At 50.4% G+C, this 15674-nt stretch overlaps 1 protein-coding gene across 2 annotated transcripts in view; it reads right to left on the bottom strand.

The window, feature by feature from the left end:
• ZMYND11 (zinc finger MYND-type containing 11) overlaps positions 1–15674 on the bottom strand; it is a 1608641-nt gene that overhangs the window by 1029899 nt on the left and 563068 nt on the right. For both annotated transcript variants that reach the window (XM_069647993.1, XM_069647994.1), the window contains 2 exons: positions 8541–8594; positions 8018–8179 (listed from right to left, as the gene is read on the bottom strand). In XM_069647993.1, coding sequence (XP_069504094.1) covers positions 8018–8179; positions 8541–8594 — 216 coding nt within the window. The remainder of the gene's footprint in view (positions 1–8017; positions 8180–8540; positions 8595–15674) is intronic.

The following is a 15674-nucleotide window of genomic DNA, read 5'->3' as shown; positions in this document are numbered from 1 at the left end:
CATCAAACTCAACATCAAGCAATCTTACCTCCTCACCAGGCTCACCTCAGGCGAACAGGTTGCGCAGCACTGCTTGGCCGACCCTGGACTCCTCCCTGGAATCCCGATCGACGCAGTAGAATTTCGTGAAGGTGTGCGTCGACCTCCACGTAGCAGCCCTGCATATGTCCAGCAGGGGCACACCAGAAAGGAACGCCGTGGTAGCTGCGATCGCTCTGGTGGAATGGGCTCTCGGACGGCCAGGCAGCGGTCGGTTTGCCAACCGATGACAGTACATGATACAGCCGGAGAGCCATCTGGAAATGGAAGCCTTCGAGAGAGCCTTCCCCTGATTGACAGGTCCAAAGTTCACAAAGAGTTGTGACGTCTTCCGAAAACACTTTGTGCGGTCCACGTAGAACTTCAGCGCTCTAGCCACATCCAGCGAGTGCAAAGTCCTCTCAGCCGGCGACGAAGGCGACGGGAAGAACACAGGCAACACCAAGGGTTCGTTGAGATGGCAGTCCGACGGTACCTTGGGCATGAAGGAGGGGTGCGTCCTGAGCACTACCCTCGTGTCGTGAAAAGTCAAGTACGGGGCCTTGCAGGAAAGGGCCTGGATCTCTCCCACCCGTCGTGCGGAGGTGATGGCCACAAGAAACGCTGTTTTCCACGACAGAAACTTCAACGGGGCCGAGTGCAGAGGCTCGAACGGAGGTCCCATGAGCTTGGTCAGCACCACGTTGAGCTCCCACGCCGGGGCCGGCGCCTTCACCGGCGGGAACGATCTGAACAGTCCCTTCATGAACTCTTTCACCAGACGATGAGACCACAAGGATGTCCGGCCCGTGGTTCTGGTGTATCGGGAGATCGCAGCAAGATGAATCTTGATGGACGCGTGTGCCAATCCAGCTTTGGCCAGCGTCAGCAGGTACGGCAGTACCTGGGGAGCCGTAATCCGTAGAGGGTTAATCTTCTGTGCGTGGCACCCGACAGAGAACCTCTTCCATTTGTGTCCGTAGCATTTAAGAGTCGAGGACGCCCTGGCCTTTGCAAGAACCTCTCTGCAGTCGGCCGGTATGTCGTATCCTCCAAACTCTAGCGCTGCAGGAGCCAGCCCTGCAAATTCAGCGATTTCGGGTCGTGGTGGAGGATGGCGCCTCCTTCCCTGGAGAGTAGATCCGCGTCCACCGGCAGCTTGATTGGCGGGGACGCTGACAAGTCCAGAAGGTCCGGGAACCATATCTGCCTCGGCCACGCAGGTGCGACGAGGATCATCCTGCACCGTGACCTCTTGAGCTGGTTGACGAGCCGGATTAACAGTGGCAAAGGAGGGAACGCGTAGAGGAACAGGCCCTCCCAGGGGAACGAGAAGGCATCGCCCATGCTCCTCGCCTGGGGAAACCTGCTGGCGAACCTCCGGCACTTGGAGTTTGTCGCCGTCGCGAACAGGTCGATCTGGGGTGTGCCCCACCGTCGGAAGAGGCGATCCACTAGATCCTGCCGTAGTTCCCACTCGTGGCACGAGCGCAGCTCCCTGCTGAGTGAGTCGGCGATGGTGTTTTTTATCCCTGCCAGATGAAACGGCACCAGAAACATCCTTTGGTCGACGGCCCAATGCCACAGGTCCTGCGCCTCCTTGGACAGCGCTGGAGACCTGGTTCCGCCCTGTTTCCTGATGTAAAACATGGTGGTGGTGTTGTCGGTGAAGATCCTCACCACCTTGCCCTTGAGGGACGGAAGGAAGGACCTGAGGGCCCAGAACACTGCACGGAGCTCCAGGACGTTGATATGGAGGGACTTCTCCGTTGGGAGCCAAAGGCCTCTCGCGTGCAGATTTTCGGTGTGCGCTCCCCACCCTTCCAGGGAGGCATCCGTGGTCACTGTCTCCTGGTGGTCTGGGGTCTGGAAGTCCATGCCCGCCGTCAGATGCGCGCGGTTGCCCCACCACCGGACCGCTCGGCGGAAACTCTCGTCGAGTGTGATCCTCTCCTCGAAGCCGCCCGTCGTTTGGATCCAGCGCGCGTCCAGGAACTCCTGCAACGGGCGCATCCGGAGCCTGCACATGGGAATGAGGTAGATGCAAGAAGACATCATTCCGAGGAGGGACTTGATGGACCTCACCTTGGCCGCGTCGGAAACCAACATCCGCTGTACCTTGCCCAGGATGGACCTGGTCCTTTCCTCCGACGGGGAGGCCAGAAGGGACACTGTGTCGAGCTTCGCTCCCAGAAACAGTGCGTTTTGCGTGGGTACCAGGTGGGACTTGGCGTAGTTCACGGAGAATCCCAGGTCCGTGAGAAGTTGGACGGTCCTTGCCGTGTGCTCCACGGCGAGCTCCCTCGTCTTGGCTCGGATGAGCCAGTCGTCCAGGTAGGGGTAGACGTGGATCCCCTCGCGGCGCAGCTGCGCCGCCACCGGTGCAAGGCACTTGGAGAATACCCTGGGTGCCGACCGTATCCGAAGGGGAGGGCTTTGAACTGATAGTGACGCCCTTGGACCACAAACCTGAGGAATTTTCGGTGCCCCTTTAGGATGGGAATATGGAAGTAGGCATCCTCCAAATCCAACGACGACAGGAAGTCTCCTTCCTCCAGCTGCCCCAGGACGTGCTGGAGGGTGACCATCCGGAACTTCTGCGCCTTGATGAACTTGTTCAGACGTCGCAGGTCTAGGATGGGGCGCCATCCTCCCGTCTTCTTCTTCACGAGGAAGTATCTCGAGTAAACTCCGGAGCCCCGAAGCCTCTTTGGGACGAGTTCGATGACGCCCTTCCTGAGCATCGCCTTTACCTCCAGGAGAAGCTGAGGGACGTGAAGCTCTTTCCTGGCCACGGGGGGGACGCGCGGGCCCCTTCTTTGAAACTCGAGCGCGTGGCCCCGGGCTAAGGCGTCCAGCACCCAACGGTCGGTGGAGATGGACTCCCACACGCTGACGAAGCTCGCCAGCCGGCCTCCCACCGGGGTGCTTCGGTGGGGGCCCGACCCCACGGCCGGGTCAATCCTGTTTCGACGAGGCTTTGCCGCCTTGACCTCCTTGGCGACGACGGCGGGGTCCGCCAGACTTGCCTCGTCCTCTGTAGGCCTCCTGAGACGACGAGCGGGCCGCTTGACGGTAGGTGGAGAAACCGCCGCCGGAACCTTTGGAGGCGCCCTTGCCTCCGCTGCTCCGAAAGGGCGTCCGTCGTTGCTGCAGAACCCCAAGGGCCCGGGCCGTCTCAGTGTCCGTTTTAATGGCCTGAAGGGAATCGTCCACTGTTTTCCCAAACAGGTTGTTCCCATCGAACGGCATGTCCAGGACTCTAAGGCACACGCCGTTGCCCTACTGGCGAAACCCAGTGTCGGCGATGTCCGTCGCAATAGTGATGGCGTGGTCCGATGCCACCTCGCCTTCCTGTAGGATCTCCAGGGCATCCGCCCTCTTGTCGTCCGGTAGGAAGTCCAGCAGGGGAGCCAGTTTGTACCATAGCTCCCTGTCGTAGCGGGCCACGATAGCCAAGGCGTTGGCCGCTTTAATCGTCGTCGCTGCAGACGAGATTACCCTGCGTCCCATAGCGTCCAATTTCTTTCCCTCGCCGCCCAGTGGGGAAGTCGATGTGGAGGCCGCACCCCCCCCTGCTTTCTTCCTGGCCGCTGCGGAGACGACGGAGTCTGGGGTAGGCTGCGCCCAGAGGCACAGGGGGGCCGCGTCCGGGACCCGGTACTTCTTCTCGTACCGGTCTCTTCTAGCCGGCGTCGTGGAAGGGTTCTTGAGGAGGGCGAGGCCCTCATCCCAAATGTCGTCCAGTAGAGGCACCGCGAGGACCGTCTTCCTCTTGGCCTCACGCCGTTGATAAAGGAATCCTTCCTTTTTCTTCTCCTCAGGGCAGAGTTGGAAAAGCTCGGATGCCCTGGCGATCATGGAGTGGAACGATCCAATCTCGTCGGGCGGAGAAACCCTGGTGGGAGGTGACGACGGTAGATCCTTGTCGTATACCTCGTCGTCCGTACCCGTCGCTGCCGTGTCAGTCCCCGTATCATCCCCTCGGGTGGACGGGGAGGAGGGCTGGACGGGGCGCGACGGCTGAAAAGGAGGTAGAGGGTGAATCCTTCTTTTCTTGGGCGGGGGAGCACCAGAAGGTCCCGGTTCAGGATCCCCCGACGGGAGAGGTTCCTCCGTCGGCAACGGTAGTCTCGTCCTTATCTCTGAACATAAGGACTGTATAGCCAACAAAATGGCTGCCGAGTTGTCTTGCGGCACTGGCAGAGGGGAATCCGACGGGCGATCAGGAGCCCCGTCGGCACCCTCGACGATGTCGTCGTCACCTGCGTCGGGATCCATCCCGACGGGCCGGTCTTCTTCCACGCCAAGGCCGTGGCTTAAGACTTCAATCAGCTCTTCCTCTGAGGTTGAGGCCGAATCTACGACGATGCCCTACCCCCCCTTTTTCTTCCCCGCCGGGGGTTTCACGGGGGTCCTATCGATGGGCACAAAAGAGGACTCCCTCCGAGGTGGCAGGGAGACTCTGAGCCCCGAGGTCGCCACCACTGGTGTAGCCTCCACAGGCTGAGCCAGGGCCGCCGCGACAGTATCGATAGAGGGCTTGGCCGGATGGATTAAGGCCTTCACCACCTTAGGTGCGCTCACCGCCTTATCCTTGAGAGGGGGGGGACACTGCCTCGCTCCCCCTCCGATGGGGCCTTCGAGCTCGGCCGGGGCCTCTCCAGGAGCTTCGCCGGGTGCTCGCCCTTCCTCTTACCCGACCCAGAGCGTTGGCTCGTGGCTGAAGGTGCCGGGGAGGGTGCGCCCTGCCTGGTGCCCGTAGAGCCCGACCGTTCGGCGCTCCCGGTGCCAGCGGACTCGCGGTGCTTGGCCTTGTGTTGGACCCCCGTCGCCGGGGCGTCCTCAAAGGTCTTAGAAGACCGGTCGGATTTCTTACTCTTCTTCTCGCCTGACGGGCTCTTCCCTTCCAGCCAGTTGGCGAGACGTTGATGGCGGTCCTTCATGGTCCGCTCCGACATTTTGCCGCAAAACGCACAGTCCTTCTCCACGTGCGTCTTGTCCTCATGTAAGCAGTAGAGACAAAAGGAGTGTTCGTCCTCCTTAAAGACGTTCTGCAGCTGGCATCCAGGGCAGATCCTGAACAGCTTTCCGGGCGTCGAGCTTCCCTTCTCCTGGGCCATGTCCGGGCCTGAGAAACTTCTGGAGTCCTCCAAAAGATCTTCACCCTTGAGGGGCGCAGACGAATCCGACACGGGTCCCCGTTGATCGGATGGAGAGTCGGTGGAGCTTGAGGCTCTTTTGATCGAAAAAACGAAGTTTTTTGAGAAAAAATGTGAAAAAATAGCACTAACGCTCGAGAGCAATAGCACGAGGATCCCAACACATGAACGTGCGGTAAAAATCTGAAGATGGCTGCCAGAGGCGGTGCTTAGGTAGAGGGCAGTCATTGGCTGTGGTCAGTATGACGCAGAGACCAGTGATTGGTTATTACTGCGAAAGACAGATCAGAAACGAAACTGATACTGGTTTTTTCTTTACCGAGGATTCCCAGCCTGACGACGGGGAATATTCATGAGCATGTGAATCCATGCCAGACCCCATGCTGGAGAACATCTAATACTGATAATTCGGCATTGACCAAATTCGAAATGAATTTTTTCGTTTTTGATTTAGAATTTTTGGTCTTGGGAGCTGGCACATTTTTTTTTTAATTTTTTGGAGGTCTTTGCTCAATATCCTGGTTATAGTTCAATGTATCAAAATTTTGTGATGTACGTTTCCTATTGCCTCTTCTTTTCCGCCTGTTAAGGCGCAGAGGGTTAGTGAATACCTCATATAACTGTTTCTCTATTAATTGAACATCAGGAGAATTGTGAATAGCTTCTGATGTAACAGCGGTTGGAGATTGAGCAATTGAGGCATAATCCACATCAATAGCTTCTTCAGCTGATGTTTTCTCCAAAGGCATCACATATGAAGGATCGAACACCATTGCTTGTGAAGGGCAATTATTTGCACACAAGGCAATCCAGTCCATTTTTTTGTGGAGCAGTAAAACAGACTCGTGTTGATCCATAGATCTATGGTCCAAAACTTCAAAAAGCTTTACAATCGAAAATATGCTTGTATTAATTGCAGCTAATGCTGCTTCAAGCGCAGGGTTCGAAATTGATGGAAATCCTAATGATGGACGGGGAAGAGGTTTAGAAAATGACGAAACTGATGACAATTGGGAGTTCTCTTGTGAAATAATGTCATCAGGCTCATCCGTGGTGTAAAGATCAGGGGTTTTGGATAGGTTTGAAGAATTAGAACCTTTAGCAATAGGAGGACGAGAGGAGGTTAACTCTTTTGCCCTAACATCAATCACTTGAGTGGAAGTCGAGTCAGGCAAGGGCATTGTGAGAGGTTCATTGCATATCTCTTGTTTGTGAACTATTTCATTCCTAATTTCCACTGGCTTAGTAAATAGCGGATAAACTATTTGAGAGTATAGAGGCGAGGGCGCACATTTTTTAATGGATAAATTGCATTTTGCAGGGAGTGACGGAATAGAAAATTCGGGCAGGTAAGCAGGAGCCCTAGACTGCTCCCCCATTGCGGTAACTGTTGTCGTAGAGAGACAGTGTCGCATGGTGGCGTCAGAGACACCAGATGGTTCGATTGATTCAGTGGTTTTGCCTTGCTCTAGTAAAGCTAAATTAGCTACTACACGAGCACTGATTTTATTAGTGTAAACGTCACCATTTGTTGTGTCCGTTGCATCAGGGTTTTTCAAGAAGGTACGAATATCCGGAGAAAAAGCTATATTTTTTTTTTTAACTCAATCCCGCCTTAGGTGGGAGAGTCTTCACGGGGGACTTGGGGAGACTCCTCTGTTGCAAAAATAAACTTGGGACACGTGGCATGCCGGACGTTAATCTATGCATCTTGGTCCAGTTAGTAAAAACCACGTTTTGGTTTTAAGCAAGAATAGTTTATCACCGTAACAGTGTACAATACGTACGCGACCACAAGCAATGTATCAGTGATAACACAAAAGGGAACAGAGTGAAGAGCCTTTGAATATGGTCGAGAGAGTAATGTGCCGACGCTGATCCGCGGTCAGCAGTCAGTACTCAATGGTACTCGGCTTGGTGCGCGCGCGCGCCAAATTTGTAGAAAGAGCGTGGAAAATGGGTGGAGCCTATTTCAACAAGAAAGAAATGGGCAAATATTAGCTATTTGGGTAACTTAAAAAGTAACTTAAAAGTTATGAGGGAACACTGACTAATTAAAGCAAACACAAGAGAAGTGAAGAATCCAATTTTAAAAGTGCTGCTTCTTCAGTGTGTTGCCACTGAATTGAGATGAATTAAGGGCATTACCTCTAGATTCTCCCCCTCCTTCACAAAATGCCTCCTCTTGCAGAATGGTCAACTAACAGTGAAAAATGTCAATTATTTGCTACTCCGCACTTAAAAATGTCAATTATTTGCTACTCCGCACTTTAGCAGCATGAGGTTTTCAATTCCCGCTTTCAGACCACACATGAAGATTCTTAAGTGTCTGAATGACCATTTTAGACAAACCTTGGAATTGCGAAGATGCAATCAATTTTCTAGAGAGAGGTTTCACTCCACTGGTGCACATTCGGAATGGATGCAAGGAAAGTCAGGTTGTTCCAGAGCTGACGCCACAAATGCCAATTCTCTCAAATGAAGACATAAGGATCACAAATGGCATTCTTACTATCTAATCGCATTTTTGTATCATGTTTAAGCAGCTGTCATGAAAGACCTCCTACCGCCCCATAAATGAAATGGTACTAAGGTACACACCTCCTAATGTATAAAACAAGACCTACTGGACTGTATTCATGACCTGGTTGTCCTACAACTTCAAAGTTATTTCTTGAAAATATCATAAGTTCAAAAGTAAAAACTGCTTATTCTGTAGAGTTATTTTGGGAAATTTACAAAAAAAATATATAAACCACATTTCTCTGTACCATTTATTTATTGTGCACATTTCGAATTACAAATATTACATTATGTTAATTCTCTGATGTACTCACCCTGCACACTGGGCATTGCCAGTGACTACTGCTTTCTCTAAGCCTGCAGTCATCAGGCAAACACTTGGAATGATATACTCGAAAACACAGATCACAAACCAACACCTCTCCAGGCAAATGGCATTCAAAACAATACCAATCGTGAGTTTCTGCTTCCCACTCCTAAAAAGAAGTGAAAAAGAACAGGCTATATTAAGTCCATTAGGGCCAATACCAAAATACAAAAGTGTTGCACCCCTCAGTTATTTAATAATAATATCTACAACATAAACTTGAAAGTTTTCTACAATCTAAAATTCTTAAAATAATGTTCTTTAGTTAAACTTCTAACACTACCACACTTATCCAATTATCCAATTATCCCCAAGTTATATTAGAATATGTCCCGATGAAAACCCTAACCCTCCAGTAATTTTTTAAACAACATTTTAGTCAATAACATTGATTCAATGTGAACTACAGACAAAGAAAAAAGTTTGGGTTTACATACTTGTAAGCTTGATATCAAAGCACTTTAACAAACCTCAGGTGCATTCACTGTTTTTCCCTCTCTTCCGAGAATCTGATGCTGTTTCATCTGCAATAATTTACAAAAATGTTGTGCTAAACAGAACCAACATCTTCTAAACGCTTTAAAAAAATACAATTGCCAAAAATATACTAACAGAAGCCAACAAATTTACATTTCTGGTTAAGGAATTCACAAAATGAAGTACCATTCAAAGAAAACATTTAGTTTACCCACATACCTCTTTTCTTTTATCAGACAATATAGTCTACCAGCATATGCATGCATTATTTTACTTTACCTTTTACCTTTAAGCAGTAACCATTATCAATGACAACTACGGCACCTCAAACAAACACAGAACTGTTAGAGTCTCGAGCATCCTGCTTGCCCTGACCGATATATTTATGAAGGAAGTTATGGCAATAATGATGGAACAGGAACCTGAAAATCGGATTAAAATGGATCGAACTTCAAACAGCTACCCACTAAAAAAAATGCATTAGTAAGGACCATGGAAACACTTAATTTAATGGAATGTGAACCCTCCATCATTCCATTCCATCATTCCAAGATCCATTTTTATTAGTAAAAGAAAAAGATACTTACTGGTAATCCTGGTTCCCCATCACGGGTATCTTCAAAGAATTCATAAATATTGAGTATGACAATGCATTACTTACCGTAAAAGCATTTCTGATGGTTGTATCTGCTTAGATTCACATGCTGTGCATAGGTCCGACATCCAGTGGTCACTGCGGAGTATTGCATTTTGTTTTTCGTAGTCGAAAAGGGGACGTCGACAAGGCGTGTCTGTAACACTATCCCTATAGTGACGTGCGTTGTACCCACAATCCCTCACGCGTCGAGGTCCCTCTGTTTGTATTTTTCTGCCCTGAGGGAGCCTTATAGACGTGAGTGAGTACAGAAAAGAGAGATATAAAGGAAGTCTATGTTCCTTCCATCCGAGCGGGGAGGAAGGGTGGGCGCATGTGAATCTAAGCAGATACAACCATCAGAAATGCTTTTACGGTAAGTAATGCATTGTCTTCTGATGTTTGTTAATCTGCTTAGAATCACATGCTGTGCATAGACTAGCGAGCAGTACCCGGAGTTGGCGGTGGGTTATGAGAAGGAACAGTAGAGAAAAGATGTCTTAATACTGCCTGTCCCACCTGGGAGTCAGATCTAGAGTGTGCATCTAGACAGTAGTGTTTTGTAAAGGTGTGCACAGAACTCCAGGTAGCCGCTTTGCAGATGGACTCAAGGGGAACATTTGCAATGAATGCTATGGAAGCCCCAGTGCCTCGAGTGGAATGTGCTCTTGGCTTGAAGGGTAGTTCTCTCTTAGCAAGAGTGTAACAGAGAGTGATGCATTGAACAATCCATCTAGATATAGTGGATTTTGAGACCGCATCTCCTTCTCTTCCTGCTGCCACCGAGACAAAGAACTGATTAGTCTTTCTCAGTGGTCTGGTTCTTTCCATATAGAACATGACAGCTCTGCGTACATCTAGTGTATGCAGACTTTTTTCTCCCGAGCTGGAAGGGTTTTGAAAGAACGTTGGTAGTTCTATAGTTTGGTTTACATGAAATTTCGAGATGAATTTAGGTGCAAACCTTGGGTGTGTGCGTAGAACCACTTTATTTTTGTGAACTGTTACAAAGGGGTCTAGTACAGAAAGAGCCTGTAGTTCACTTACTCTCCTAATGGAGGTGATAGCTATTAGAAAAGCAGTCTTAAGGGTGATATCTTTAAGAGTTGCCTTGTGCATGGGTTCGAAGGGAGGGCCCATGAGTCTGGAAAGTACCACATTTAAGTCCCATCCGGGAGCTGGGTTAGCTATCGGAGGGTGTATCCTTTTTACCCCCTCCATGAAGGCTTTGATAACTGGTATCTTCCACCACGACACTTTAAGTTGGGAAGTGGTGTATGCAGAAAGTGCCGCTAGGTGGACTTTAATGGAATTGAATACTAAACCTGAATCCAGTAAATGGGTCAAGTATAGAATAATGTCAGTAGGAGAGCAGTCAACTGGGTTGATGCTAGTACCTCTACACCAGATAACGAATCTTTTCCATTTGCTAGAATAGCAGTGTCGAGTATTAGGTTTTCTGGCTTCCCTGAGGATGTCCATACATCTCTGTGGGAGTTGTAAATGTCCAAATTCTATGATCTCAGGAGCCAGGCTGCTAAGTTCATGGTCTGAGGGCATGGATGCAGTGTCCTGCCCTTGTCTTGTGACAGCATGTTGTACGGGCAGGGAAGTTTCACTGGGGGAGATAGGGACATCTCCATCAAGTGAGCGAACCAAGGTTGCCGTGCCCACATTGGGGCCACTAGTATCATGGTAACCTGCTCCTGGTGCATCTTGTGCACCACTTTGTTGAGAAGGGGAGTCGGGGGAAAGGCGTAAACAAATTTCCCTGACCATTGAATCAACAGACCGTTCCCCTTGGACTGGTTCTGGGGGTACCTGGAGGCGTAACTTTGGCATTGTGAGTTCTCCAGGGTTGCGAACAGGTCTATTTCCGGGAATCCCCATTGCGTGAAGATGTCTAAGACGATGTCTTCGTGCAATTGCCATTCGTACTCTTCGGGCAGGGGGAAGTCTCTGCTGAGTTTGTCTGCTAGCAGATTGAGTTCCCCTGGTACATGTTGTGCTAGTAGGAACATGTTGTGTTTGAGAGCCCACTTCCATATATTCTGGGACAGCTTGGACAGTCCTGGAGAGTGAGTGCCCCCTTGCTTGTTGAGGTAGTACATGGCTGTGGTGCTGTCTGTGAGGACCATCACTGTCTTTCCTTGTAAGTGTTCCTGAAAGGCTTTCAGTGCTTTGAACACCGCTAGTAGTTCCAGCAGGTTTATATGCTTGGATGCTAAACTCGGAGTCCACACTCCGTGTGCCGTTTGATGGGATAGGTGAGCCCCCCATCCTGTAAGGGATGCGTCTGTGGTTAGAGTGGCTTCCACTGCGGGTGTGGCAAAAGTTTTCCCTAATAACAGGTTTTCTTTTGTCCACCACCGTAGCGAGAGAACCAAGGCCTGCGAGACCACCACTAGATCGTCCCATTGTCCGCTGGCCTGACACCACTGGCTGTAGAGCCACTCTTGCATTGGGCGCATGCGCAGGCGCGCGTGAGGTACCAAATAAATACATGACGCCATCATCCCTAGCAAGCGCATTGCTTTGCGTACCGTCACCTCTCGGCCTGCTACATAATGGGGAATTTGAAACAGCATGTTTTGGACCCTCTCGTTGGAGGGGAATACGAGGCCGTCCCTTGTTCGAATTAGAGCCCCTAGGAATTGTTTGGTTTGGCTGGGGTCTAAGCTGGACTTCTTTTCGTTGATGGAGAAGCCCAGTTGGGACAAAAGGTCTACGGTCTTTTGGGTATTGGAGAAGCATGTTTCGTAAGAATCCCCTGTTATGAGCCAGTCGTCGAGGTAAGGGTATACCGGGATGGATAATCTGCGCAGGTGGGCCGCTGCCACTGCCAGTACTTTCGTGAATACCCTTGGTGCAGATGCTATCCCGAAGGGTAGTACTCTGAACTGGTAGTGTTTGTCCTCTATTTTGAACCTGAGGTATTTTCTGTGCGATGTCAACATTAAAATATGAAAGTATGCATCTTTCATGTCCAGTGTTGTCATGTAATCCCCTTGTGATAACAGTGGGATTACCTCCTGTAAGGTCACCATACGAAACTTTTGGGGTTTGACAAATATGTTCGCTGGGCGCAGATCTAATACAGGGCGCATGGTTAAGTCCTTTTTGGGTACAAGGAAGTACACTGAATAAATACCTTCTGTTACCTGTGATAGGGGGACGGGCTCTATAGCTTCTTTCTTCAGTAGTTCTTCCACCTCTTGAAGAAGAATGGAGAGGTGTTGCGGTGTCATGCGCCGGTTCCGTGGGGGTTTGTACTTCGGGGAACCGTTGAACTCGATGCAGTATCCGTGGGCTATGGTGGATAATACCCAACGGTCTGACGTGATTCCCTCCCATGCTGAAAGGAACGATGTTAGCCGGCCCCCGACCGGTGATGCATGGGAGGGGACCCGAATTTTCGGGTCATTTGCTGGTATTGGGCGTGGAACCTCTGGGGCTGGAGCCACGACCTCTTCCTTTGCCACGGCGTTGGCCTCTTTGACTGAACTGGGTGTTACCCTGGTTGGTGGGCCAGTTGGAGCCAGAGTAATATTGTTGTTGTTGGTTCTGCTGCTGTCTTTGGCCACGAAAGGAGCGTTTATTACCATAGCCTCGCCTGTTAGGGGGCCTAGAAATTTGATCAAGAGTTTTGATGGTATCAAACTCTTTTTTAGCATGTTCTAGGGCCTCATCTACTGCTTTCCCAAACAGATGCGTCTGTTCAATGGGTTTATTTATGAGGGAGGCTTGGGTTTCGGGCTTAAAACCTGAATTGCGTAGCCAAACGTGGCGCTTGAGAAGTATTCCCTGCACTAGGGAGCGGCCAGCCGTCTCAGCGGCATCTAGGGAGTTTTTAACGATGCCCTGGTTTACCAGTGTGCCCTCTGATATTATAGCTAGCAGGCGAGAACGCAGAGGTTCAGGTGCTTCCTCTGCTTCGCTGCGCAGCTTGTTCCACTGTGCATCTGCGTAGCTAGCTAAAAGTGAGTTGTTATTAGCAATTCTAGTGGAGAAGGCGGCGGAGGTCGTGATTCTCTTCCCCAGTGCGTAGAGTTTTTTGCCTTCTTTGTCTGGAGGTGCTTCACTAGTGGATAGTGGCACCCCTGCTCTTTTTCTTGTGTTGGTAACCACAAGGGAGTCCGGAATAGAGTGTCCTCTGATGTATAAAGGGTCAGAGGATGAAGGGCTGAAGAGCTTTTCTATTCTAGGGTTGACCCCTCTTACTAGAGCTGGGTTAGTAAGGGAAGGAGAAATTCTTCTTTTAATAGAAGCCAGGAGAGGAATAGATTGGCTAACAGGGGCTTTTTCTTTGATGACTTTTTCTACAAAGTCGATGTCTGGAAGAGTTTCCCCTGTATCAATCTCAAAATGCGCTGCTGCCTTGCGCAATAGTGCATTGAGGGAAGGTTGGTCATCTATGGGAGAGGAGTTCCCATGTGAATCCTTGAGAGGAGAAGGGAGAAAGGCATCAGGGTCTGAATGTACTGATGGGGATTGCCAAGGCTGCACTGACGGTGAATGCCAGGGCTGCGAGGTAGCTGTATCCTCTTCAAACCCTGTAGGAGTGGTGTAAGGATCTTCTTCGAACCCCTCTTGCTCAAGTTCTACCTCTTCTTCTCCACCCAAACACTCCTCATCTTCTTGGAGGTATTGCTCCTCCTCAGTGAGGTCAACCAGCCTAGGAATCTTGACTCTAGGGTCATCCTGTGGCCATTCTCTTTGTCTTTTGTGAGTGGGTGGGTCTTGGTTTCCTAGAAACCTTTCCATTTTCTCCATGCAAGAATGGAGTCTTTCAAGGGTCTCATGGGGTACCCCTGAATAGTCTAGAGGGGGAAAATTAGTGTTTTCGCCTTCGAATCGTTTCGAACGCTCCCACAGCGTCGACGAGAGGTTCCCGTCTCCTTCTGAAAAGCCTTCAGGTAGTTCGGAAGCGTCCTTTGGAGAAAGGGGCAGTTCCTGGCTACTTTTGTGTTTTTTCGACGCGGTATTCGACGTTTGTTTCGTCGTCCGCGTACGTTCGTCTTCGGCGACAATTCTCGCTAGGCTCTCGGCCACGATTTTGTCCGTCGAGGGCTTTGGTGTCGACGTTGTGTGCGTTGCGCGTTGTACCTCGACGGTCGCTCTATGGAGCGTTGCGTCGGATGTTTTTGGGGTAGCGCCCGTGTTAGACGGAAGCCCAATCGCTGGTCGCGGCTGCGTTTGCGGGTGGGGCTTGTGACCTTTACGGTCTGCGGTAGACGCCGGAGTGCCCTGCGTCCCCTTTGGCGCTGATGGATCCTTCGTTCTCGACGAAGAAGAGCCGTGGGTAGTGTGTTTAGCCTTATGGGGTCTGTGTGCGTCCTTGTCGCCGGGGTGTTCATCCCCATAAGCAGGGCGTGAGCCGAGCCCGTCGGGGCCGGGGACGGACGACGAGGAGCGTGAGCGCTCCTTCTGGGGGTTCATGACTTCCGTAACGGACGTCGAGTTATCGCACTCCTCGTCACTTTCAGTAACAGCGGCAGCGGGTGAGGAAACTGACTTCGACATCGCGTAGTCTGCCCACCTCTTAACCCTACGTTCTTTAAGAGTCCTGGGTTTTAAGAGCTTGCAGGCTGCGCAGCTGTTCTCTATGTGATCGAGGGGTAAGCAACGATTACAGAGCTTGTGCTTATCTTTCCAAGTATATTTGCCCCTGCAGCGTGGGCAAAACTTAAATGGTGTCCTCTCCATAGCTGAGGCAATAATAGCTGGCGATAACAACCCCAAGGGAAAGAAAAGGGAGAAAGAAAGACATTCTCAAAGAGAAGAGACAAAGTTCTAACCCCCACTCTCCCTACTGTAAGTTGGCCGTCGAGGCCAGGCCACGTGTTCGGCAGCGCCGAAGGATCTCCTCCGCTCTTCCTCTCCGTCGAAAATAGTTCGGCGGAGAAACAGCTTCACAGCTAACGTCGAGGGGGAGGGATCGTTACCAGTATATTAAGTTATGACAAAAGGACCGAGGTCCGTGGTAAGTATAGCAATGTCTCTCTAGGAGCTCCGCGAAAGGCGACCAGAAACTGGGCGGAAAAAAACAATCTGAGGGACCTCGACGCGTGAGGGATTGTGGGTACAACGCACGTCACTATAGGGATAGTGTTACAGACACGCCTTGTCGACGTCCCCTTTTCGACTACGAAAAACAAAATGCAATACTCCGCAGTGACCACTGGATGTCGGACCTATGCACAGCATGTGATTCTAAGCAGATTAACAAACATCAGAAATTTATTTACCCATGAGTGGAATACTGGGAAATGTTTCCAAACAGCAAGAAAATTCTCTTTGTTTATTTTATTTATTTGAATGTATAAAGCGCGCAATGGCCCTGAGGCATCGGGCGCTGATACAAAAGATGCTTTTCTTAGCCCTTTAACTGCCAGGCCATTATGCAAGTCTATGCAAAAAGGACAAGCATACCCCTGTCCTTGGCACTTTTTAAAATGTATGACGCCGTGTCTTGACTTTTACACAGCCTATG

This window comes from Ambystoma mexicanum, chromosome 2q, assembly GCF_040938575.1.
Source record: "Ambystoma mexicanum isolate Mex_15411 chromosome 2q, UKY_AmexF1_1, whole genome shotgun sequence".
Lineage (NCBI taxonomy): Eukaryota > Metazoa > Chordata > Amphibia > Caudata > Ambystomatidae > Ambystoma > Ambystoma mexicanum.
This window is presented reverse-complemented; position numbering and strand designations above follow the sequence as displayed.